At 44.9% G+C, this 23,902-nt stretch overlaps 1 protein-coding gene across 1 annotated transcript in view; it reads left to right on the top strand.

Moving 5' to 3' along the window:
- Positions 1-23,902, top strand: part of LOC126536560 (neprilysin-2-like) — a 128,965-nt gene that overhangs the window by 3,861 nt on the left and 101,202 nt on the right. The window contains exon 2 of the mRNA XM_055072826.2: positions 15,403-15,470. Coding sequence (XP_054928801.2) covers positions 15,403-15,470 — 68 coding nt within the window. The remainder of the gene's footprint in view (positions 1-15,402; positions 15,471-23,902) is intronic.

Raw genomic sequence — 23,902 nt, 5'->3', positions numbered from 1 at the left:
TACCGATGATTATGAAGTTCTAACATTAGAAAATCGAAATCAAATCATTTCAGTGTTATACCACCCCCCAAATGGCAACATGAAAAATTTGACGGAATATTTCTGCCAGATCCTAGAATATGCGTCGCTGAACGAATGTTGTTTCTGTGTAGTGGTGATTTTAATATTAATATTCTTGACCATAATGCTACCGCACATGATTTCAACACGAAGATTCTCTCCTGTGGTTTTGTCAACCTAATAGAAACAGCAACACGTGTCACATGCGCTACTGAGTCGGCACTTAATCGAATAATTACGAATATTGAAACGAGTGTGCTTTCTTCTGGTACAATCGCGTCTGATGTGAGCGATGACTGTCCGGTGTTTGTCGCCTTTTGGCATGAGCATGCTAAGCGAAACAATGTGAAAAAGCCTATTACTGTGCAGCGCATAATTGATGCTTCTTCGGAAGCCTTCAAGCACGACATTATGAACTTTGACTGGTCCTGTGTGCTGCAGAAAACTGATGTCAATGGTGCGTACGACCTTTTTTTCACCATTTCCTTCGTTTCTGTTCCAAGTAGTTTCCGCTCGAAACGTATATGAAAAATACGAGAAAGATCAGAAAACCATGGGTAGCAAAATAACTTTTCAAAATGATAAAGGACAAAAATCGTCTCTATTAAACGTTCCTTCGAACAAGTGCAGAGGATACACTCCTTACTTTAAGAAGTTCAGAAACCGATCAAACTGAGCTACGGAAAGCGAAAACATCATATTATCAGGAACGTTTTTCTAACGCCAGTTCAAGGAGACCAGATATTGCCTGGAAAGCTTTAAACGATGTCCTAGGTCGCCGTGCGAATAACTCTGTCGCAAAATCTATGCTAGTAAATGGCAACTAAATAAAAGGGAGGGCCCTTGCAGAATACTTTAGCAAACATTTTCTTAATAACATTTCTTCATCTCAAAACCTTAGGGACATTACAATCTCCACTTATCCTAGTCAGCTTAGTGAGACTATATTTTTCGAGCCTACTGACTCAAATGAAGTTTATAACGTGTACATGGGAATGAGTAACAGCAAAGCCTTAGATATCAACACCATGCAGATGAAACCATTGAAATGTGTGTTACCCATAACTTATCGCTTGATTTCACACATCTACAATCTTTTTGAGTGCGGGGTTTTTCCCTACGCAATGAAAACTGAAAAAGTATCTGTCATCTTTAAAGGGGGCGACCAAAATGTGCCAACAAATTATAGACCGATTTCAGTACTCCCTGTGTTTTCCAAACGTCTGGAAAAAGTCATTTCTTCAAGAATAAATAAGTTTTTTGACAAACATAAGGTAGTATCTGAATCACAATTTGGTTTCAGAACTGGCAAATCTACAGAAACAGCGTTGTTAACAACGAAGGAAATAAGTTTGAACAATAATAATAACTTGTATGCGGTGGGCCTTTTCCTTGATTTTAGTAAGGCTTTTGGCTGCTTAAATCATACGATTCTTGTCAACAAACTTAAGATGTACGGAATCTGTGGTCGACCACTGACATTGCTTGAAGGATATCTCCAAAACAGAAGCCAGTCGGTGTCTTTAGATAATGAACTTTCATCTCTTTTACCTATCAATTGTGGTGTCCCACAAGGGAGCATATTGGGACCCCTTTTGTTCAATAGGTACATAAATGATATTGTAAGCATAGATCCTTCCATTGATTTGGATATACACGGATGATAGCGCACTACTTCTTTCAGGCCCTAACCTTAACGATTTAATGGTGAAATGTAATGACCTACTAATTAAATTGTCCAGGTGGTCATGGATGAATAAGTTAAGAATTAATCCTACAAAGTCTAACGCTATAATATTACGCGCAAGAAACAAACCGATAATACCGCACTGGGTATTTCACTTTGAAGATCACCAAATAGATATAGGTGGAGTTTATTTTTAATTTACAGAGTACCTACATCGCCATAAAGGCATTACGTAGGGGGAACAAAATATAACCAGTATAACAGAAAAGCTTTTGGACAGATATACTCACAAACAGAAGCACTACAATAGCATTTAGAGAAAGACATACAAGTAATGTGAAACAAACAGGTTTCAAGATATATAACACATACATTTGCTTTGCAAGAACGCCGTCACAGCATAAAATAGAATAGTTCGTTATTTGACACATTTACCATATCATTTGATAAACTGTTCCATTGTTTAATTGATTTGGGGAAAAAAGAGTAGTAAAAAGTGTTTGTTCTGCAGTTATAGGCTGAGATTTTTTTGTTATCACAGCGAGTCGACATGTAATCTGGTTCCAGGAGATAGTTATAGCGATTGATACCTGGCTGACTGTTATATATTCGGTACAATACTTTAAGCCTTAACTTCTGCCTACGCATATGTAGTATATCCCATCCTAAAGTGGCCTTCATTTCGTAAACGCTAGAGTACGGGCTCTAATTATTACAAACAAACCTTCGTGCTTGGTTCTGTAGTTTTTCCAGTCTATTAATGAGGTAATCTTGATAGGAATCCCATATTACACAAGCATAATCAAGTATTATTCTGACAGATAAGAAGCATAAAGTTTCTTTAACTTCACGCGTTGCGTGTTTAAAATTTCTGCGTATAACATGTAACATCCTACTAGCTTTTGCTATGACAGTGTCAATCTGTTTATGCCAAGTGAGTGATTCGGTGAAATAGACTCCTAGATAAATGTGTTCCGACTGTATGTCGATAAGCGTGCCATTGATGTTATATCGGTGCTGAAATTGGGATAATTTCCCGGAAAAACTTACACAACTGTACTTCTTTATATTGAAGTTCATGTTCCATTTTTTACACCACATCACTACCTTATCTGAACCTGTTTGCAATGTATCTATGTCATTTTCAGTAGTAATTTCTCTGTAAATCACACAGTCATCAGTAAATAGTTTTATGGCTGATGTAATTAGTTCGACAATGTCATTTATGTAGATTAAAAATAACAAGGGGCCCAGTACGCTTCCCTGAGGAACGCCCGAAGGAACAGTTATTGGTGAAGATGCGGCGTTGTTTAGGACGAGAGACGGGGTTCTTCCGTTTAGGCTGTTTCATATCCAATTTTGAACGTTTCCGTTTATATTTAATGCAGCAAGCTTTCCATCTAAGAGCTTATGGGACACAATATCGAAAGCGTTTTGAAAATCAATAAAAACCGCGTCTACCTGACTATTGTTATCAATGGCTTTAAATAAGAAGTGCTGAAATTCCATTAGTTGTGTGTTGCAGGAATAACCTTTTCGGAATCGGTGCTGGGAAGGTGTAAAGAAAGCGTTTGAGTCAAGGAATGCAGATATGTTACTATATAAAGTGTGTTCGAATATTCTGCAACATATCGACGTTAGTGAAATTGGCCTATAGTTTTCTGAGTTTATCGACCGATTTAAAAACTGGTGTCACGCTTGCCGTTTTCCAATCTTTGGGAATAAGGCCTGTTTTAAGGGAAAGCTTATAGATGATCGTTAAATACGGAGCAATGATGCTATGACACTCTTTAAGGACCACTGGGGATATTCCATCAGGTACAATTGCTTTTGTGTCATCTAAATGCCGTAAAAAAGATCCACGCCACTAGCATCAAATTCAATGTCTGGCATCATATCGCCCTTATTGGCGTTGTTCAAAAGCGAGCTATCCCCAGCAGATACTAGCGACAACACAGATTGGAAGTACTGGTTGAAGCATTCCGCCCTCTGATAGTCTGACGTCACGATTTTGCCGTCAATAGTTAAATATGGTATGAATATGTCTTCTTTTCGATTTTCTTTTACCTATTTCCAAACGATTTTGTGTTTTCTCTCAAGTCCTTGTTTAATTTACCAAAAAAAGGTATCTTTGGCAGATTTAATTGTTGCTTTTCAATAGATTATTTATCTCTTCCAAGCGTTTCTGATTTGCCAGACTGGTGTCCGCAGAAAACATTTTATACGTTCGTCTTGCTTTCCTTATAAGCTTACGTATTTCTGCGTTAAACCAAGGTTCTTGTTTTTTTTCATTGCCGCAGGTACCTGCATGAAACATGAATTTCGACTAGTTGAAGTATTTTGTCCTGAAATGCTGACCACAATGTTAACGGACAGTGTGTGTAGACAGTGTGTGTGTGTGTGGAAAGTAGGAAAGAAATTTTCAAGTTTGGCCCTAATAGCAGCATAGTCTCCTCTGTCGTAGCTGTACACTTTTCTTTGCGGAATTTGCGCCATCCGTACTCGCTGTATGTTAAGTTCTATGACAACTGTCCTGTGGTACTAATACCAGGGCAAACAGTAACTTTTGATAATATGTTCGGCTCATTGCAAAGTGCATTGCTCATTGCATGGCGAGAAAGACGGGAAAGCAGGCAGTGCGCGGGGGGTCCCTCAAGGCAGATGAGCAGACAGATGAGAATGGAGAGGGCATCGAACTAACCGGCACACAATGTGATGCCGATACTAGGCTGCAGAAAATGGAGGCTTTCCAGAAAGAGCTTGTCAAACAGGTGCAAGAGCTCAAGAATGAGCTGGACAGGGAGCGTGACGCACGGAAGGTAGTTGAAAAGAAATTTGAAGCAGCCGAGGAAAAGCTGAACAGGGCAGCCATTGTGAACGAGAATGTGCGTGACAATGGAACGCAGACCTCCGACGCAACAGGCGAGAGAGTGTACGTGGAATGCATTCAGAGTGATGAAGCGTTAGCTGGAAAGAGTGGCACCTACCTTGAGGCCGCCATGCGGAAAAAGCAGGAGCCCAGGGGACAGTGCCCCTTGTCGAGTCCGAATCACACGGAAAAAGAACAAGGGAGGCAGGGAGAGGTAGGAGAGAGTGAAAGGGGGATTATCGCTGGCGACTCAAACCTGGCTGGGTGCTCAAAAGCAATTGTGGAGAGGGTGAAAGGCGATAAAAGAGTGGCGGTAGGGACATTTCCAGGGCGGACACTGGGGGTTCTGTCATGGAGCGAGCAAAAGAAAAGCTCGCGGAATATTCCCACGTGCGCAACCATGTCATAGTAGCAGGTTGGCTAAATGACGTCCTAAACAAGAAAGGGACTCGACTAGCCCAGTTCTTGGCGAAAGGGGTGGACGACTTCCCCGAGCAATCCCCTCAGGTGCAGATCGTGGTGTGCGCGGTGCCGGAAGTGCCTGTACGCGACAGTCACGCACAAAGAGCAGTAGTGGCTGCTAATGAGGCAATATGGAAAATGAGGCGAGAGAAAGGCTTCGAGGTTGTCGAAGTAAACAGGTGAGAAGGTGTGGTGGTTTTAAACGAGACGGGATTCACTTCACTTACAGGCTGGCACGAGAAGTGGGCCGCCGACTTGGTGGTCGCGCTGTTTATTCTTTAGGGGGCCCACGGGCGCTCAGGAGTCCTGAGTAGGTAGTATTGAAGAAGGTCCCCTAGGGGAACATCAGAAGAGCATCGCCGTCGATAACAGAAAAAGGTGGAAAGCAAGAAAGAGAGCTCGCCATGCAATAGGCTACATTAACATGCAGGGCGGCAGAAGAAAGTAAAAGTGGGCAAAGATTGAGGGGCAGGTTAATAGAGAACAAATAGGGGTGTATGCGGTTACAGAAACGCTCCTTAGAGACTCAGAAGAGCCTCCAGTAATTGACAATTATGTTTGGGAAGGGCGCAACAGAACTAAGTCGGAAAGAAAGGGAGGGGAGTCTTAATGCTCATCCATCAGCGAGCCAAATGGAAAAGAGTATATTCAAAATGTCAAGAGCATCTTTGGTTGTCAGGTACAATGAGTGGGAAAAAAACTTGGCTGGGCGTTACGTATTTGTGGACCGGAAATAAATGCACAGAGAAGAATAGAGATTTAGTGGAATGCATAAGCGCTGATATTAAGGGTTTCGGGAATGGTGCTGAAATTGTCCCATTAGGTGACATGAATGCCCACTTACAGGAGTTAGATGGCTATACCAACAACAGCAGGAAGGCAATGCTAGGCCTTCGTGAGCAACATAACCTCTTTATCGTCAACACAGGGGTAAAGTGTGAAGGGCAGATTACGTGGGAAGTGGGAAACCGGCAATCAACAATTGATTACTGTCTGATGACAGAAGGAATTCATGATAAGCTGAGAGAAGTGGTCATTGATGAGGAAGGGCATAGCAGCATAGGAAGTGACCATCGCATCATATTGAAAATGCGATATGTAGTTGCGAAAGAGAGCAAGGGGCTCAAAATGGCCAGTCCAAATTTGAACGCTGAACAAATAGCAAATATAGTCACTAGAGTCGAGGAAGAACTTAGCAAATGGCCAAGTATAGAGTGGGAATATGGTGAGCTTCTAAGTGTAATAACGCCAGAAATACGGAAAGAGAAACAACATGTGCGTTGGAATGGAAGAAAGAAACCGAAAAGATGGTGGAACAGGGAGATACGACAAGCGATCGCCGAACGACAGAACGCATCCCGAGAGCGCAGGCAGGGAAAGAAGGCGCAGTTGCCGTAGGATGAAGTAACCAGTATATGGTAAATATACCGGGAGAAAAAGTCTATCGTTCAAATACTGATGCAAGCAAAATTAAAAGGTGAAAGTGAACGTGGGTTGTCAGAAATACGTGAGCAAAAGAAGGCCGCACCTAGAATATTTTGTAACCACATAAATCTATTCGGCAGGAAGTCAACAACAATACAACAAGATATCCTAGACGAAGATGAAAACAGACTGGAAGGAGACGCGGCAATAAATTACATACGAAAAATAATTGCCGAATCTTTTCAACCCAATGACGAGGTTGTATTTGAAGAAAAAAAGAGCATGAAAGAGACCCAAGTGGAAAAGGAGCTGGTGCTGACAAGTTTGAATTGGAAGAATGGGGAAGAGAAAATTCCGAAGCGCACAGCCATGGGGCTAGACGAGGTTCCCGTTAGGCTGATTAATAAACTAGGACCAAAAAGTAAGGAAGCTCTGGTGAAAGCAGTGGAAAAAAACTTTAAATGATAGACGGCTATCAGACAGTTGGCGACAAAGTAGAATGAATTTAATTTATAATGGTAAGGGGGAGAAAGATGGAATTCACTCGTATAGACGGTTGACCATTACATTGGTGATATACAGGGTAGTAATTCAGGCAATCAAATTAAAGCTTCAAGCATGGGCAGATAGTAATGACATTTTTGGAGAAATTCAGAATGGCTTCAGGATAGGTAGGCGGTTAGATGATAACTTATTTGTTCTTACTCAGTGTATTGAAATATCAAAAGTAGAAAGCAGACCGTTATATATGGCCTTTCTTAGACATTAAAGGAGCCTATAACAACGTAGACCGCAACATTTTGTAGGATATTCTGGAAGGGGAAGGCTTAGGTGACGATTGTCTGCAGATTTTGAGCGAGATATACCTAGAAAATACCGTTTGCGTTGAATGGTAAGGGATGAGGAGCGAGGAGAAAGTTCATATCAACAAGGAACTGAGGCAGGGGTGCCTTTTATCCCCGCTGCTGTTTATGATGTACATGGTGAGGATGGAGAGGGCGCTTGAAGGAAGTAATATCGGGTTTAATCTCATACAAACAGGTGGGTACAGTAATAGAGCAGCAGCTCCCAGGTCTATTTTATGCGGACGACATTGTGTTGCTACCTAACAAGCAAAGTGATTTGCAACGTCTGGCTAATATCTGTGGGCAGGAAAGCAACAATTTAGGTTTGAAATTTAGTGTTAGGAAATCAGGTGTTTTGGTACTCAATGAAAACGGTGAACAGACAGTGGAGATACAGGACCAGGAAATACCTCGGGTAACAGAATATAAATACCTTGGTATATGGATAAACGAGGGCAATAGATATATGGAAACACAGGAAAAGACCATAACAGTCAAGGGGAAGAGAAATGCAGCCATAAGGAAGCACAGAGCGTTATGGGGATACAATAGGTACGAGGTCCTCCGAGGTATGTGGAAAAGTGTAGTGGTTCCAGGACTTACTTTTGGAAATGCGGTTGTTTGCTTTAAATCAGGGGTACAATCAGGACTCGACGGCAACCAAAGGTCAGTGGGTGGCCTCGCATCGGGCGCTCACGGGAAGACTACAAATCAAGCTGTGTAGGGTGATATGGGCTTGACTAATTTTGAAGTGAGGAAAGCTCGCAGTAAAACTGAGTATGAAGAATGGTTGAGGAATATGGAAGAAAGTGAATGGGCTGGGACAGTGTTTAGGTATCTGTAGAGGAAAAAAACATTGATTCACAGTGGAGGAAAAGAACTAGGAAGCTTACCAGCAAGTATGCGGCCTGTAGGGTGGGCCACACAGGAACAAAGAAGGTCAAGCAGAACGTCAGAGAGGCCGAAATAATCTCATGGGTGGCGGCAATGGAAAAAAAAAACCTGCCATGAGTAACTACTTAAGATGAAAAAAACGAAATCAGGAAAGAAACAATTTACGATAAGTCAAAGGGAAGCTCATTATTCTTACATTACAATTTGTCAGCACGAGCTCCTTTTCCACTTGAGTCTCTTTCATGCTCTTTTTTCTTTCAAATACAACCTCGTCATTGCCTTGGGAAGATGCCGCTGTTATCTTTCGGATGTAATTTATTGCCGCTTCTCCTTCTCAGTCTGTTTTCATCCTCGTCTAGAATATGTTGTTGTATTGTTGTTGACTTCCTGCCTAATAATTTTATGAGGTTCTTAATTATTCTAGGTGCGGCCTTCCTTTAATTTTGCTTGCACCAGTATTTGAACCATAGACTTTTTCTCCCGATATGTTTACCACATACTGGTTACTTCATCCCGCGGCAACTGCCTTCTTTCCCTGCCTGTGCTCTCGGGATGCTTTCTGTCGTTCGGCGATCGCTTCTCGTATCTCCCTGTTCCACCAGCTTTTCGGTTTCTTTCTTCCATTCCAACGAACATGTTTCTCTTTCCGTATTTCTGTCGTTAGAAGCCCACCATGTTCCCACTCTTTACTTGGCCATTTCCCAATTTCTTGCTCGACTCTAGTGACTAAATTTGCTATTTGTTCAGCCTTAAAATTTGGACTCGCAAATTTGCGCTCCTTGCTCTCTTTCCCAACTACATATCCCATTTTTAAAATGGCGCCTTTATGGCCACTCCTTGTATTGCTATACCGTTCCTCATCAATAACCATTTCTCTCCACTGATCATGACTTCCTTCTGTCATCAGACAGTAATCAATGTTCGGTTGCCGGTTTCTCACTTCCCACGTGATCTGTCCTTCATACTTAGGCCCTGTATTCATGATAACAAGGTTATGTTGCTCACAAAAGTCTAGCATTGACTTCTGGTTGTTGTCGGTATAGCCATCTAAATCCTGTATGTGGGCATTCATGTCACCTAATAGGACTATTTCGGCACCACTCCCGAAACCCTTATGCATTCCACTAACTCTTTATTCTTCTCTGTGCAATTGTTTCTGGTCCACAAATACTTAACGCCCAGCGCAGTTTATTTCCGACACATTGTACCTGATAAGTAAAGATGCTCTTGACATTTTGAATTTACTCTTTTTCTTTTGGCTCCCTGATGGATGCGCATTCCGACTCCCCCTCCCCTTCTTTCCGACTCAGTTCTGTTGCAGCCTTGCCAAACATGATTTTCAATAACTGGCGGTTCTTCTGAGTCTCTAAGGTGTGTTTCTGTAACCGCATACACCCCTATTTGTTCTCTATTTAACTGCTCCCCAATCTCTGCCTACTTTTCCTTTCTTCTGCCGCCCTGTATGTTCATGTAGCCTATTGCATGACGAGCTCTCTTTATTGCTTTCCTCCTTTCCTTGCTATCGACGGTGATGCTCTTCTGAGGTTGCGCTAGGGGACCTTCTTCATTACTATCTACTCTGGCCTCCTGAGAGCCCGCGGGCCCCCTAAAGGAGTAACAGCGTGACCGCCAATTCGTCAGCCCACTTCTTGTGCCAACCTGGAATTGAATTGGATCCCGTCTCGTTTAAAACCACTGCACCTTCTCACTTCCCTTTTTACTTCGACCACCTCGAAGCCTTTCTCTCCGCTCATTTTCTATATTGCCTAATTAGCAGCCATTACGGCTCTTTGTACATGACATTCACGCACAGGCACCTCCGGCACCGTGCACACCACGATCAGCACCTGAGGGGATAGCTCGCGCAAGTCGTCCAACCCCTTCGCCAAGCGCTGGGCTAGTCCTGGCCCTTTCCTGTTTAGGACGTCATTTAGCCCACCTGCTCCCATGACAAGGTTGCGCACTTGGGTATTTTCCGCGAGCTTTTCCTTTGCTCGCTCCATGACAGAACCCAGTCTCCGCCCTGGAAATGTACCTACCACCACTCTTTTATCGTCTTTCACCCTCTCCGCAATTGCTTTTGAGCAACTAGCCATGTTTTAATTGCCGGCTATAATCACCCTTTCACTCTCTCTTACCTCTCCCCGCCTCCCTTGTTCTTTTTCCGTGTGATTCGGACTCGACAAGGGGCACTGTCCCCTGGGCTCCTGCTTTTTCCACGTCGCGGCCTCAAGGTAGGTGCCGCTCTTTCAAGCTAATCCTTCATCACTCTGAATGCATTCCACGTACACTCCCTCGCCTGTTGCGTCGGAGGTCTGCGTTCCATTGTCACGCACATTCTCGTTCACAATGGCTGCCCTGTTTAGCTTTTCCTTGGCTGCTTCAAGTCTCAACTACCTTCCGTGCATCACGCTCCCTGTCCAGCTCATTCTTGAGCTCTTGCACCTGTTTGACAAGCTCTTTCTGGAAAGCCTCCATTTTCTGCAGCCTAGTATCGACTTCACATTGTGTGCCGGTTGGTTCGATGGCCTCTCCATTCTCATCCGTATCCTCATCTGCCTTGAGGGACCCCCCGCGCACTGCCTGCTTTCCCGGCTTTCTCGCCATGTATCGCACGGCTTTTTGCAAATACTATAATACTATAATAATGCTACTACTGATGCAAATACTACAATGCTATACCACTATATCAATGCAGTGCACGTGTCTTTTTACAAGAACCGATACGCACAGGATCCAAATCCTCAAAATGTCGCAAAGCAACTCTCAGCACTGTTTCAAAAGCAATCAATGCCGCGGAGACCGAAGGTATGACACGCTCTCGCACGCGCTCAACCACGGGGCCACGCTCTCACTTTCCTACCAAAAACACTCACAGTAAAACCACCTAATAGTTATTAATCTTGCCACCTCCAAGCTACCATTTAAAGACTACAAACACTGAACGTCCCAACCCGCTGCACGTGTTGAAGCACGTGGCGCGAAAGGACGCTGTAACAATCCTGCAAAATCAAATGTGCACGAAACAGACCCGCGCACCCGAAATACGAGAGACACAAAAAGAAAGAAATAGAAAAACGCTCGCCTTACCAACGTACCCCCATGCGGTACTGAACGGTGTTACCCTGCCAGCGGTACCACCACTCGGTCCTACGGTGCGGTCTCACGCGGAGGCGCGGGCTTTATCTTGTAAGCGATCTGCTTTGTGGACGCAATCTAGGTGGGCCGCTGTCTCGTAGCTTTGCGTGCGTCGTGTTCTCACCACTCAGTTTGCGTTGAAGTACGAAGTCCACTTCGTTCTCTGCCGCGATTCCTCACGCCAGCGTTTTGACAGCGAGTGTCCGCGGTCATCGAATGTGAAGTGTTCATATTTACCCGTCCGCGCGTACACCACGCTAGGTAATTTAAATAGTAGGCGATAGTCGGCGAAGTAGGGCAGCGGCTACGGCGCATGGCGCGGCCACGCGAGCCCTGTCTTGATTATGATCTGCGATGCGGGCAGTGCAGACGTCTTGGCGCACCGACAGCTGATGGCGTCGCGTGAGCTGTGGCGCCCATACGCATCACCCGCGTGCGCGAAGCGAAACATCACAAAATGTTTTACACAATTCGATAGGATGGTAGGAAGACCGAGACTTCGTAAAGTTGCGAGCCTGCTTCAGGTTGCGGTGGGCCGCGCCATGTTGGGTAGGCTACCTTTATTTCCAAAAGAGAAATGTTTAATTTGTCCGTTGTAAAAGGAGGGCGCTCTGTTGTGGCTACAATTTTCACGGAGGGCGTATGTCCCATCTAACGAGTCCTCCATCTTCCTGTAAACTTACTTGAAAAGTGAAAACTGTCGCATAAGAAGGCGTGCGAAAGTGCACGGAACAGGCATTTCTATCCGTACAAGAGAATGAACAGACAATATGTGGAAGAATGAGGCTGTGTCATCGCTATTGTTGCCCCGACACAGAGTCGCGTCGCAGTGACGGTGAACAATTGGGCACTGCCATAACTATTAATCAAGAATTTACCTCCTTATTTGGGGGAATTGCGCCCAAACAGGTACGAGCCGCTAAGGATTGCGACCAGCAAGACTAAAAGTGCAGCGATAGCTGTTATCAAACACAATCTTGCGGATCAAGTTCATCCCATATTTATATATGTATCACCGTCTATTCAATACTAATTACTCTACCCGTGTACGTTCGAGCAGGCGCCGCTACAATTCGTGGTACACGCTGAATCTGTATATACGCGCGAGGACATACCATGCCACCATTTATTGTCAGCGCCCGAGTGAAGTGTAAATTTGGATCACGTGCGGATCGTCTGTTTTGGTTGCGCGGCGAGCAACGTTTCCCATCATATGGGCGCTGCCATTTTGGCGGGTTGTAGCGATTTTTTTTATGCGAGAGGTTATTCTCCTTTTGTTCTACTGTTTTTCTGCTAAATTGGAAAATCCTACATTTTTCCGCGCTCTTTTGTCAAGCAAGATGCTTTCCCGGGCTGGTTAGTGTGTGGACATGAAGAAAAATAGCGCTAAAAAAAATCTGGGAAAAAGGAGCTGTCTTGTCGCCCTCATATTTTCCCTAATTTTCTCGCAACTTTACCCTTTTGTGAAGCGTTGTGTGTAGTGTCTGTCCGGAAACTACTCTGCGAAAATGGAAGGACGCGCTGGTTACTTCGGAAGCTCCGTGGCCTTTCAAATATTGATGCTTGCTTTTAAAGCAGGCATACACGCACACTATATCGCGGGACTTGGCCATCAACAAAAGCAATCTGGTGCAGAAAAAGAGCCGCACAGCCGTTAGGTGCAGCCAGTAGTGCGCGCGGTGTCGTAACGTATTCAATTTGAGCGCTTAGCGTGCCTCAACAGGAAAGTGAACCCTTCCGGTGATGTTCAAGAGCCCTTTGGTGGTACGGCCTTTTGAAGACAGCATCAGCAGACCTCTCTTACTGCGCTGTTTTTGTCGCCTTGAAAAAGAGTTCACTTGTCGAAACGCTGGCTCCAGCTTTTACCTTGTTCTCGTTCTGCTCATCGACTTGAATTTCCATCTTCCGCCTTCCCCGTGTTTTCTGCTTGTTCAATGAGATGATCGTTATTCGTCCATATATTATTACACGCAGTTCCATATCTACTCATATGTGCGATGCATATAAATATCTCGCAACTTGTTGGTTTAACCCTTAAAAACAATGTGATTAGTCTCAAATAATTGAAAAACCTTTAGTCACGTCTATATAAGTGCTACTGGGCCTTTAATGTAAGCATCTCAATAATTTCTTGCCGATAGGCCGCGCACAGCAGCAGCTATATGGTCATATCTCTCAGTAAAATGCAGGGGCCTCAACGCAATTTTCCAATCTTTGCACAGACAACGTGAAGAAACGAAATAAAACATCACCAAACTGTGATGGGTGTGTAGTGCTGGTATTTTTTGCATTATGCCTGAGAAGTGCACGAATTTTACGCAGTGTTGGTTCCACGACATCGTAAGTATTTTTATCCAATTCGCTGTGACGAAAACCTAAACAAGAAAAGAAGGCATGTCAGTCTTTCCATTTTTTTGTTCGCAGCAGGAAACATCATCGACAACGTACATGTATAGAGGCCGCGCATTGTGAACGCAAATCTTTCGCGGAATATCAATGTGCGATGCCACGATCACACATATGTTAACATGATAAAACGACTGATGTGAGTTAAAATTAGCGCAGCACCTTGCCTTTTCCCCACAAGACACACTGACTCCCACAAAAACGCGCGCGCGCTTCGCGGCACCGAAACTCCGAGATTGGTCCAGTGATCCAAGTACTGTAATGTATCCTTACTAGGGTGCCAAGCAAACTGACCCTGTTGCCAGTGATTCGAAGACAAACGACAACGTTCGTGGTCCAAAAATGCTAGAACATTCATTCTAAACCGCGCGATGGCAAAGCTCACTGCAAGCAGTATACGAGCGCTACCGAGACGAAGCGGTGTCACGTTATGGAACTTTCGACGCGAAAATTCATCGACCATTACGATACTCCCTAATCCTAACTTTGAGTGCAGATCTATATGTCTTTTCACCTCGCGATATATTAGCTGGCGCGGACAATCTGTCTCGTGCGGCACATTGCAAACGAAGCGAAGTGTGGCGCGATGCCTTGCTAATCGGGAGTTCGCGAGAGGCAACGCGTGGGTGACTCGTAGCCACCATTTGCAGCAGCCGCAGCAGACAGACTTCCGCTCATGTAGCGCTTTGTTTCCATATATGGTATCGGTGGATGAGCTCGCCGCATGCCATCGGTGAAGAGACGACGGCGCGCTATTTTGGCACCATCTCATAGCGGTCGTCGCCGCAGAGCCCATCTTGCGCAGCACTACGCTTCTCACGCTCTCGCCATACCCCCCTACTTCGCTTTCTACCTCATGGTACCGCTGCACCCTCCTCCTCCGCGTTCCTCCTAGTGTTCTCTTGGCTATCGCCGTTTTCGTTCCACGATGCACTTCGCGTTCACTCTTTCATCATTCACTGTGCTCGTGCACTCGTTTACGCCGAGGGACGCCGACGCTAAGCGCAGGAACTGCTCTCTAAAACGACAGCAGCGCCAGCTCTTCCATCTGTATCCCTCGCACCCAGTACAACTGGGCGACATTTTTGGAGTTTCGGATAAAGTGTAGGCACGTCTTGCGCCAAAGTATAATTTCATAATAGTGATAAACGGTGAATGCGGTTGCTGGCAAAGACGATATCTATCCGCTATTTTCCTAATACGTGACACCGCACCCGCAGCGCTGACATTATTTTATTTTATTTTTTTTCTACGCTTTCAATATATGGCAAATATACGCTAGGATGCAATAAACATTGTTAGTTACCGCTGTGCAAGCGCTGCACAATCCAGTCCACTTCTCTTTACGCCTATTCATAAGAGCGCGTACAAATCAACAGCGTCGTTGTCTTCGTGAACACAGATATATGAAGGCTTCTTTGATCAAAGCAAAGCTACGATCTCTAAACGAGAGAAAATGGTGGTATAACTGACCATGCCTTCATAATCGGAATCTTTGCAGCATCGCCTGGAACATTGGATGGGTTGTCGCATCGCGATGTTTCATGTTTATACTCAGTCACAGTTTTATCATTTTTGGAGAAACGCTGGTTGTATTGCCCTTTTCTTTACTGCAGGCCGTTCGATGACCCTAGGGTGACATTTCGAATCGGAAGAGAGCTAGCCAAGGTCTGTCCGCAGAACGGTGAGTACTTCGGGCTATCGACTGCAGCACCTTCTCGTTGCGAGCCATGCCTTGTGTAGGCATCCAAATTTCGGCTTGAAAGACCGAGCTACAAGAAGAATATTTCTGACGGAAATGCGGCGTGGTCGCCGGTCGGCGCCGACATTCAATGAAATTTGTCAACGTCTAAAGGCATAACACATTATTGCTTTTGTTGTATTTGCAAGTTCCATGTAGCAATATGGCTATCCGAAATAGTCCGCCAAGTACGAGTGTCTGAGCACATTGCGGCATGTCACCCTCTTTCGTCGCAGCACACTGCAGGATTCAGAGAAACTCAAGGAAGTAATCTCGGGAGCCTCAATGCAGACAGACGAACGCCACTACTGTGGCGTTAAATCTAGTGGTGGTGTGTTGGCTACGTCTGTAGTTCAGGAGGGCAGCAGGGAAACGGCCGACCCACATGCCTTATACGACGCTTTTTCAAGCAGAAAAGAAAGGCTATAATCTGTTCTGCGTGACAAGTTGCAACATTCGATCTGATTGTTCTGATCAACATTGATGTGGTTTTTAAGCATCAAGCATTGCTTCCAACAATAAAATGTGGCAGGCTTTTGTCGAAATAAGAATATTCCTGTATAATGTTCGACGAACATAGCGGCCACTGCAGGAACTGAAGACGACGACGGGCTTTGCTTTATGTGGGCTAGCCAGTTCTTCCTATACTTGTAAATATACCATGTAAATAGCGCCTTGGCTACATGAATTCTACGTAACATCTTTGGTGGAGAGGTACGAGTAACAATAGTACACGGTGATGAAAATCATTCACGTGTGCTCATAGTAACCGGCATCGGCTGTATGAACAATCATTCAATCGAACACTTTGTTTTTGCATACTTCCGTTCCGAGCAAATGTATGGCAGTGAGCGCTCAATGGACGAATAACAAAAAAGCAACAGAAGTGCATTAGAGTAAGTGCTTTATTTCAAGGTCTTCCAAGAGTGTTATAAAAAGTTAAACCATTTCACAAGAGGCATATATTACTTCAAAATAGTTTCCCCGTATACCGCCAGAACAACAGAAGAGACTGGTGGGCTAGTTGGTACTGCATAACTTGAGGCAAAGCGCAAAAAAAGAAACGCGGACAAGACAAGGAAACGACAGCTGTGTTTTCGTTTTCTTCTCTTGTCCTCGTAGTCTTATTTTTGCGCTTGGCCTCAAGTTACCGCACGAACATATGCAGCATTTGATAGGATATGCAAGTTTTATGCTGATACTACACAAACCTCATATCAGCTTGTTCTCACAGCCGTTAACAAACAGTCTGTGCGCCGACAATCGCTTCAGTTGAAGTCGACAGATGAGAGCGTCTTCAGCGAGTTGAAGGTGAGCATGGGGTGGAGTCACGGAAGTCTATCGCGTCACCCTTGGCGTGAAGTGGAGGAAGAGAAGCGTTGCACTGCCGATTTTTTTTAATGGAAATTTTTCGACATCGGCCCACATTTCAATGCGAATAGCATTGTTGGCGCTATCAGACCAGCTTTATTTCTAATTATCCAGCTATTCCACCAAAAAATGTAGACCAATCGCGAAGGTACTGCCGTCTAAAATGTAGGCCGTTCAAGTTCGTATGTGCTGCCGGGTATGTTCTTCATGAACATCTTTTACACCAACTTGGGCATGTGCCACCGGACGTGTGTCAGTGGCTATGTGCCGCTCTTCAAAGGACTTTTTTTACGCCAACTGTGTATGTGTCACCAGGTACGTGCGGACCTCACGGCGGTGCTACCGCCAGACGACGCAGCATGTCGAGAGTAAAGTGCGACAGAGGAGCAGTACACGATTCATGCCGAACGCGTTTCGGCTTTTCGCTGCTTGAATAGTCATTGCAAATAAAGTTCTGTCCGCGTTTTAATTTGATTACCTTTCTTTTGGGAACCTCACCCAGTCCGTCAGTCCGTTTGTCTGTACGTGACGTCTATCACGCCAACTTGGATAACTGGGTAGCCCAGTGTCTAATAGCTAGAGCATCGGGCTACTATGCTGAAAGAAGTGGGCTACTGTCGGGAAACGTTGGGTCACTCGGTATGCGGCAGGGGCGTAGCGGGGGGGGGGGGGGGGGGGGGGCGTATTGTGTTTCAGAATCGCCCCGCAATTTTTTCGTGCTGTCATGCGCCGCCTACCAAAACAACCCCGGGAGCCGGAAATTTTTCGGGACTTTGTCTAGAATGCGTTCTTTCACGCTCGAAAAGACATTTCAGCGCGAACATTGCGCACACTGGCTGGATTTCGCGGCAACGCTCATGCACCGGAAGTCACATAACGCAAGAAGCCCCATCCGAGCACAAAGTTTCAAGGGCGTTTTGATGTCGAGCGCGCTCGTCGCGACATCTCACGGAGGCCGCGGAATCTACCGAGCGCGTGGATTTCAATTCCGAAACTTTATGGATATAAACTTCTAATAAACTTTTGATGCAAAAGGTGCATGGAGGCGCAAAGTCATGCATCAGATTTTCAATTCCGGAACATTGTGGGTTTAATGTTGTTATAAACACTTGACGCCAAAGGTGCATTACCTGGTAACAATAAAATTCAAACAGCGCTAGACGACCGGACCAGAAAGAGCAGGAGACAAACACGGCGCTGAACTAACAACTGATTTACTTGAAGTAAGAAGTCTATATTTATACGTACAAAACTGGGCATGCATGCGCCCGGTCACACATCGATGATCAGATACAAACTCCGGACAGCCAACATACGCACGCGATGTATCTGCCTTGCAATCTACCCTTTATGCAGCAATGCCATTTCTTTCGCTGTCAAGATTAAAGATGTTTTGCTAACGCAACTATTAGATTTTGTGATGATATGGAACGCTTCAGCGACTTCTTTGGTAGTCTTGTCACTATGAAAAAATAACAATTTTGTATCGTCAAAGAAAGGTACGCATTTACAGATACTGCAATGCTTTGCCAGGTTAGTGTCCTTTTTGTGCAATGAATTGGCATGCTCCATTAGTCTAATATTGATGCAACGGCCTTTCTGGCCTATGTAAGTTCGACCACAAGATAAAGGAATTTGGTAGACAGCGCACTTCTTCCAACTGATGTACTTATTCACATGATTTACCTTGCATGGAGCATTCCGTTTAAAGCCTCCCTGTTTCCTCTGAACTGCTGCCCCTAATTTACCCAGCTTCATCGGAGCAGAAAAAACGACCCTCACACAATACTTGGCCCCTACCCTCTTAAAACGATGTGACAACGCGTGCTCATAAGGCATGACAACAACTTTTTTCCCCGCAACATTTTCTTTGGGCTGTTCCGAACATTTCAGCGCTTTTATAATCTTATTAGCACGAGCCCCAATTACAGAATCTGGAAAACCGGCCTCTCTGCATCTCTGGGCTTGGACCATCAGGCTACTGGACATTTGATGAGTACACGATTTTTTGACAGCCATACCAATACATCCTGTTACAATTCCGAATTTAACAAGCTTAGAGTGACAAGACGTGTAGTTTACAAGAGGTTTTTCACTCCTGCGAGCGTATCGCCAGCATACATGGTTAGACAAAAAGGTCAAATTCAGATCTAAGAACTGCAGGACGTTCCTCTGTGGGATCTCATGTGTGAAGCTCAGTCCAGACCCATGCTTAAAGAAAACATCGAGTAAGTCAGGCACACATTCAGACCCCTTAGACCTTAGGCACAAGAAGTGTTCCTGCAGAAGGAAAGCTGCTGGTCCTCGGAGACGTCGTTTTGGACTGAAAGCACGAAAAGACCTTGCGTCTTGGACCTAAGTTTTGCCTCGACCCTGGTCTGAGAACTCTTGAAAAGTTGGTCTTCGCCCATAGTGTGTCATCTAAGGCTCAGCCCGAGGACAGAACTAGGTGTGTATCAGAGTGTGCTGACGCTGTGGCCAGTAGTAACAACCCTAAAGTGCGCAGCAATAGATTTCGATTGCTGGTGGATTACTTGTGTCATAGCTGTTTGCGCGTCGTGCAACCCGACAAAGAAGGTTACTTTGTTGTACTTTCTGAGAAACAGTTTTCCAACAAGGCGCTTGAGGCATTAGGCAAACATTTTAAAGTGACTAGTAAGGAACCGCTAAAGAATAAGAAGGAAGCCGCTTCATTATTGAAAGGCATGCATGGGGCTTCCAAGTTTGGCAAATAATGTTAAGGATGCAGAGCGCTCGTTGCTTGAAATTTTCTTCTCGGCAAAAACACATAAGCCCAGCGTTCCTTTTCGAGCAATAGTCTCTGAACGCCAAACTTGGCAATTAGTGGTATCATCTTACCTCAATAAGCATTTGTCAGCACTTTCCGTGGCTGACCCGTTTGTTGTGCCTAACTCGGAGGCAGTTGTAAAGTTTCTCTTGAAGGAGAACCCGGCTTCGTGCTTTGGTTTTAGCATAGATGTGGTCGATTTATTTTATTCTCTTCCCCATAATCAACTTCTGCAATGTGTTCACAATTGCATCTCAGACTAAAACGATGAGTGCGCATGCCAAAATAATTGCGGCATTTCAAGTAGGTCTTTCATGGAACCTTTATCCTTTCATTTACAGAATACCTATGTAATGTCACAAGATAAAGTTTTCAAGCAAAAGTCGGGGGTGTGTATCGGTGCCAAAATTGCCCCACTACTTAGCAACATTTTTCTAAGTTATGTTGACAGGAATGTAGAGAAGGAATTAAATGGAAGGTATATTCGAATTTTTCGATGCGTGGATGATTTCCTAATTTTAGTTAGGTCTAAGGGGTCTGAATGTGTACCTGACTTACTCGATGTTTTTTCTAAGCACGGGTCTGGACTGAGCTTCACACATGAGATCCCACAGAGGAACGTCCTGCAGTTCTTAGATCTGAATTTGACCTTTTTGTCTAACCATGTATGCTGGTGATACGCTCCCAGGAGTGAAAAACCTATTGTAAACTACACGTCTTGTCACTCTAAGCTTGTTAAATTAGGAATTGCAACAGGATGTATTGGTATGGCTGTCAAAAAATCGTGTACTCATCAAATGTCCAGTAGCCTGATGGTCCAAGCCCAGAGATGCAGAGAGGCCGGTTTTCCAAATTCTGTAATTGGGGCTGGTGCTAATAAGATTATAAAAGCGCTGAAATGTTCGGAACAGCCCAAAGAAAATGTTGCGGGGAAAAAAGTTGTTGTCATGCCTTATGAGCACGCGTTGTCACATCGTTTTAAGAGGGTAGGGGCCAAGTATGGTGTGAGGGTCGTTTTTTCTGCTTCGATGAAGCTGGGTAAATTAGGGGCAGCAGTTCAGAGGAAACAGGAAGGCTTTAAACGGAATGCTGCATGCAAGGTAAATCATGTGAATAAGTACATCAGTTGGAAGAAGTGCGCTGTCTACCAAATTCATTTATCTTGTGGTCAAACTTACATAGGCCAGACAGGCCGTTGCATCAATATTAGACTAATGGAGCATGCCAATTCATTGTACAAGAAGGACACTAACCTGGCAAAGCATTGCAGTATTTGTAAATGCGTACCTTTTTTTCACCATACAAAATTGTTATTTTTTCATAGTGACAAGACTACCAAAGAAGTCGCTGAAGCGTTCCATATCATCAGAAAATCTAATAGTTGCGTTAGCAAAACATCTTTAATCTTGACAGCAAAAGAAATGGCATTGGTGCATAAAGGGTAGATTGCACGGCAGATACATCGCGTGCGTATGTTGGCTGTCCGGAGTTTGTATCTGATCATCGATGTATGACCGGGCGCATGCGTGCCCAGTATTGTACGTATAAATATAGACTTCTTACTTCAAATAAATCAGTTGTTAGTTCAGCGCAGTGTTTGTCTCCTGCTCTTTCTGGCCCTGTCGTCTAGCGCTGTTTGAATTTTATTGTTACCATGGAACACCAACTCGCCCAATCTGCTGCCCTTCGGCAGTGCATTACCTTTTCGAAAGTCGTACATTGGATCATACAACGAGACAAGCCAAATAGCACATTATCAGACAAGTTGACAAAGCGCGCAGCGAGGTCCAATGAGGTCAAAGTAGAAAAAAATTATTTATTTTTCTACTTTGACTTTAATTCGCGAGTACAAATTGAGCCTCTTCAATTCTCTTGTTCTCGCTGCCCGCGGGCTGCTAGAGTCAGCCGGAGTGCATGCGTTTTTCTCGTGTTGCCGCGACCACCGCGCAGTGCACTTCGGTTCGCGTTCGTTTTTGTCTGGCCGAGTGTATTTTCGCCTAGCAGAGTTTTGGACGCTTTCTGGCTAGCAGACGGGTAATAGAAACAATGGTCGCTCGCCGCCATTACTGTGGGCACTTGACGGATTGCAACGTGTTGGCTTGAGCGCAACTTCTCCGGAAAGTCTTGTCTCGCCGGTGTAGGATACCGAGCAATGTGCGTTTGGTTCTCTCCAAGCGTCTCACGTTATCTTTGATGTTCCTGCGGTACCCATATTATTACACAATGTTGCCATTCGATTCCGGCCAAGATCCTTTCCTGGGTTTTCTTTTAATTATTATTTCAATGCTCCGGGCCCACAAAAGAAGAATGACATTATTGCGACGTAGCAAATTGCCGCATGTTGAAAGTTCGGTTTCGTTACTTCCTTTGCCGAAAACAAAGACCCATGAGACGCTTCAGTTGCCAGATACTCTTATTATATCATTGCGATAGCAACTATATTGGCATACCAGGCGCATTTCTGCCGTCGTCGTCGCTCTCATGTTGCGCATAAAGTCCAAGGGCGATAACATCATGTACGCGCGCTGCAAGCTTCATGTGCGAGTGAAAGCGCTGGGGGGGAGGGGGGCATTGGTGAGCCGACGATGGTAACTCGGCTTTGTGTGCGCAAGGGAGAAAAGCCAGGGAGAAAGCGCGCCACCTTCCGTCGCACACGATACATCGGGGGGAGTAGAGTGAGGGGGGGGCGGCCATTAGGATTCTGTGATCTGTGAATCTGTGAGTGTCCAACATATTTATTTACTTTGTTTGACGCATAATATACAGTGACTTTTTCTGAGATATGTAAATTTTTTGGAGATGTATACGTATATTTAAATATATTGTTTCGAGGTTTTGTGTATACGTGAGCTTTGGTTCCCGTGACACTTTCTTCCGTTTATCAACCAGTATCTTCGCACTTCTAATGTACGAGGGGGAGTCAAATGAAAGCGAGCCAAGCCACCCTGTGCAATAATGGTTCGCTTCATTATCTGCGAGGCATGCGTGTTGCAGAAGTCATCTCTCATTTAGAAAAGTGACACGCAGGTGGGAGCATAAATGCTCTTTAATGCTCTCATACACTGGGTTGGACATGGTTACGTGACATAATTGACGCTCGAAAAGTTGAACAACGTGGTGTCGTGAGATGTTTGACAGCTGAAGGTGTTTCCCAAAAAGAAATTATTCGCCGAATGGCTGCCGTGTGCGATGAACATTGTATTTCATTCGCCACTGTGAAGCGTTGGAGCAAACGGTCAAAAGAAGGACGTGAAAGTTTCAAAGATGATCCGACACTGCGTTAAAGATACCGTGCAATCACCCCCAACACAACTGCAAAGGTTGATTATCTGATTAGACAAGATCGGAGGATAAGCATCGAGAAAATGGCAGAGCTTGTGAACATCAGTCATGGTTTGGTTCACACCATAATTCATGAGGATCTCGGTTATCGGCTTTTGTGTGCGCAATGGATGCCCATGATTTTGAACCACCACCACAAGACGGAGAGGTTCGGCGCTGCCTTGACTCATCTGATCCGGAATCACAATGAAGGTGACGACATCTTGTCTGCAATTGTCCCCGGGGAAGAATCATGGTGCCACTATTAAGAGTCTGAAACACGACGTTAATGCTTACAGTGGAAGCATTCGAATTCACCATCCCCAAAGAAGTCAAAGGCAGTCATTTCCGCCGGAAAGGTGTTGTTGATTTTGTTATTTGATCATCAGGGGCCATTATTGATCGAATCTGCAAAACCTGGAGAGACTATCAATCGTTTGAAATATTGTCAAACACCGGATCGGCTGGGTGGTGTCGCAGTCAAGAACAAAGGACGTGGAAAATTGACGAATGGGGTCATCTTGCTCCGCCACAATGCCCATGCCCACGTTGTTGATGTGATTCACACAAAACCGGCCAAGTTCAAATGGAAAACGCTGCTACCTGCGCCATATAACCCAGGGGCCGAATCTTTTAACGGTTTGGAAGGTAACCGGTTCACTTGGCCTCATCTGATTGGTCAAAATTTTGCTTGCAGCACAGGCCGTCAGAGAAAGCGGGGCGGCACCGCAAATTACGATCACGTCACGCATCTGTCAATCACTTCCAAAGCGAACCCGTCTTTGCCTAAGAGCGGAACCGGCAAAGGGGTGGTCCGCTTGGGGTTCCGTTGCTGTGGCTTGGTTGTTGGCTCGCGACCCTGGCCGCTCGCGCCGGTCGCGCGACCCCGGAGACA

The sequence above is a fragment of the Dermacentor andersoni genome, chromosome 3 (assembly GCF_023375885.2).
Source record: "Dermacentor andersoni chromosome 3, qqDerAnde1_hic_scaffold, whole genome shotgun sequence".
Classification (NCBI taxonomy): Eukaryota; Metazoa; Arthropoda; class Arachnida; order Ixodida; family Ixodidae; genus Dermacentor; species Dermacentor andersoni.
This window is presented reverse-complemented; position numbering and strand designations above follow the sequence as displayed.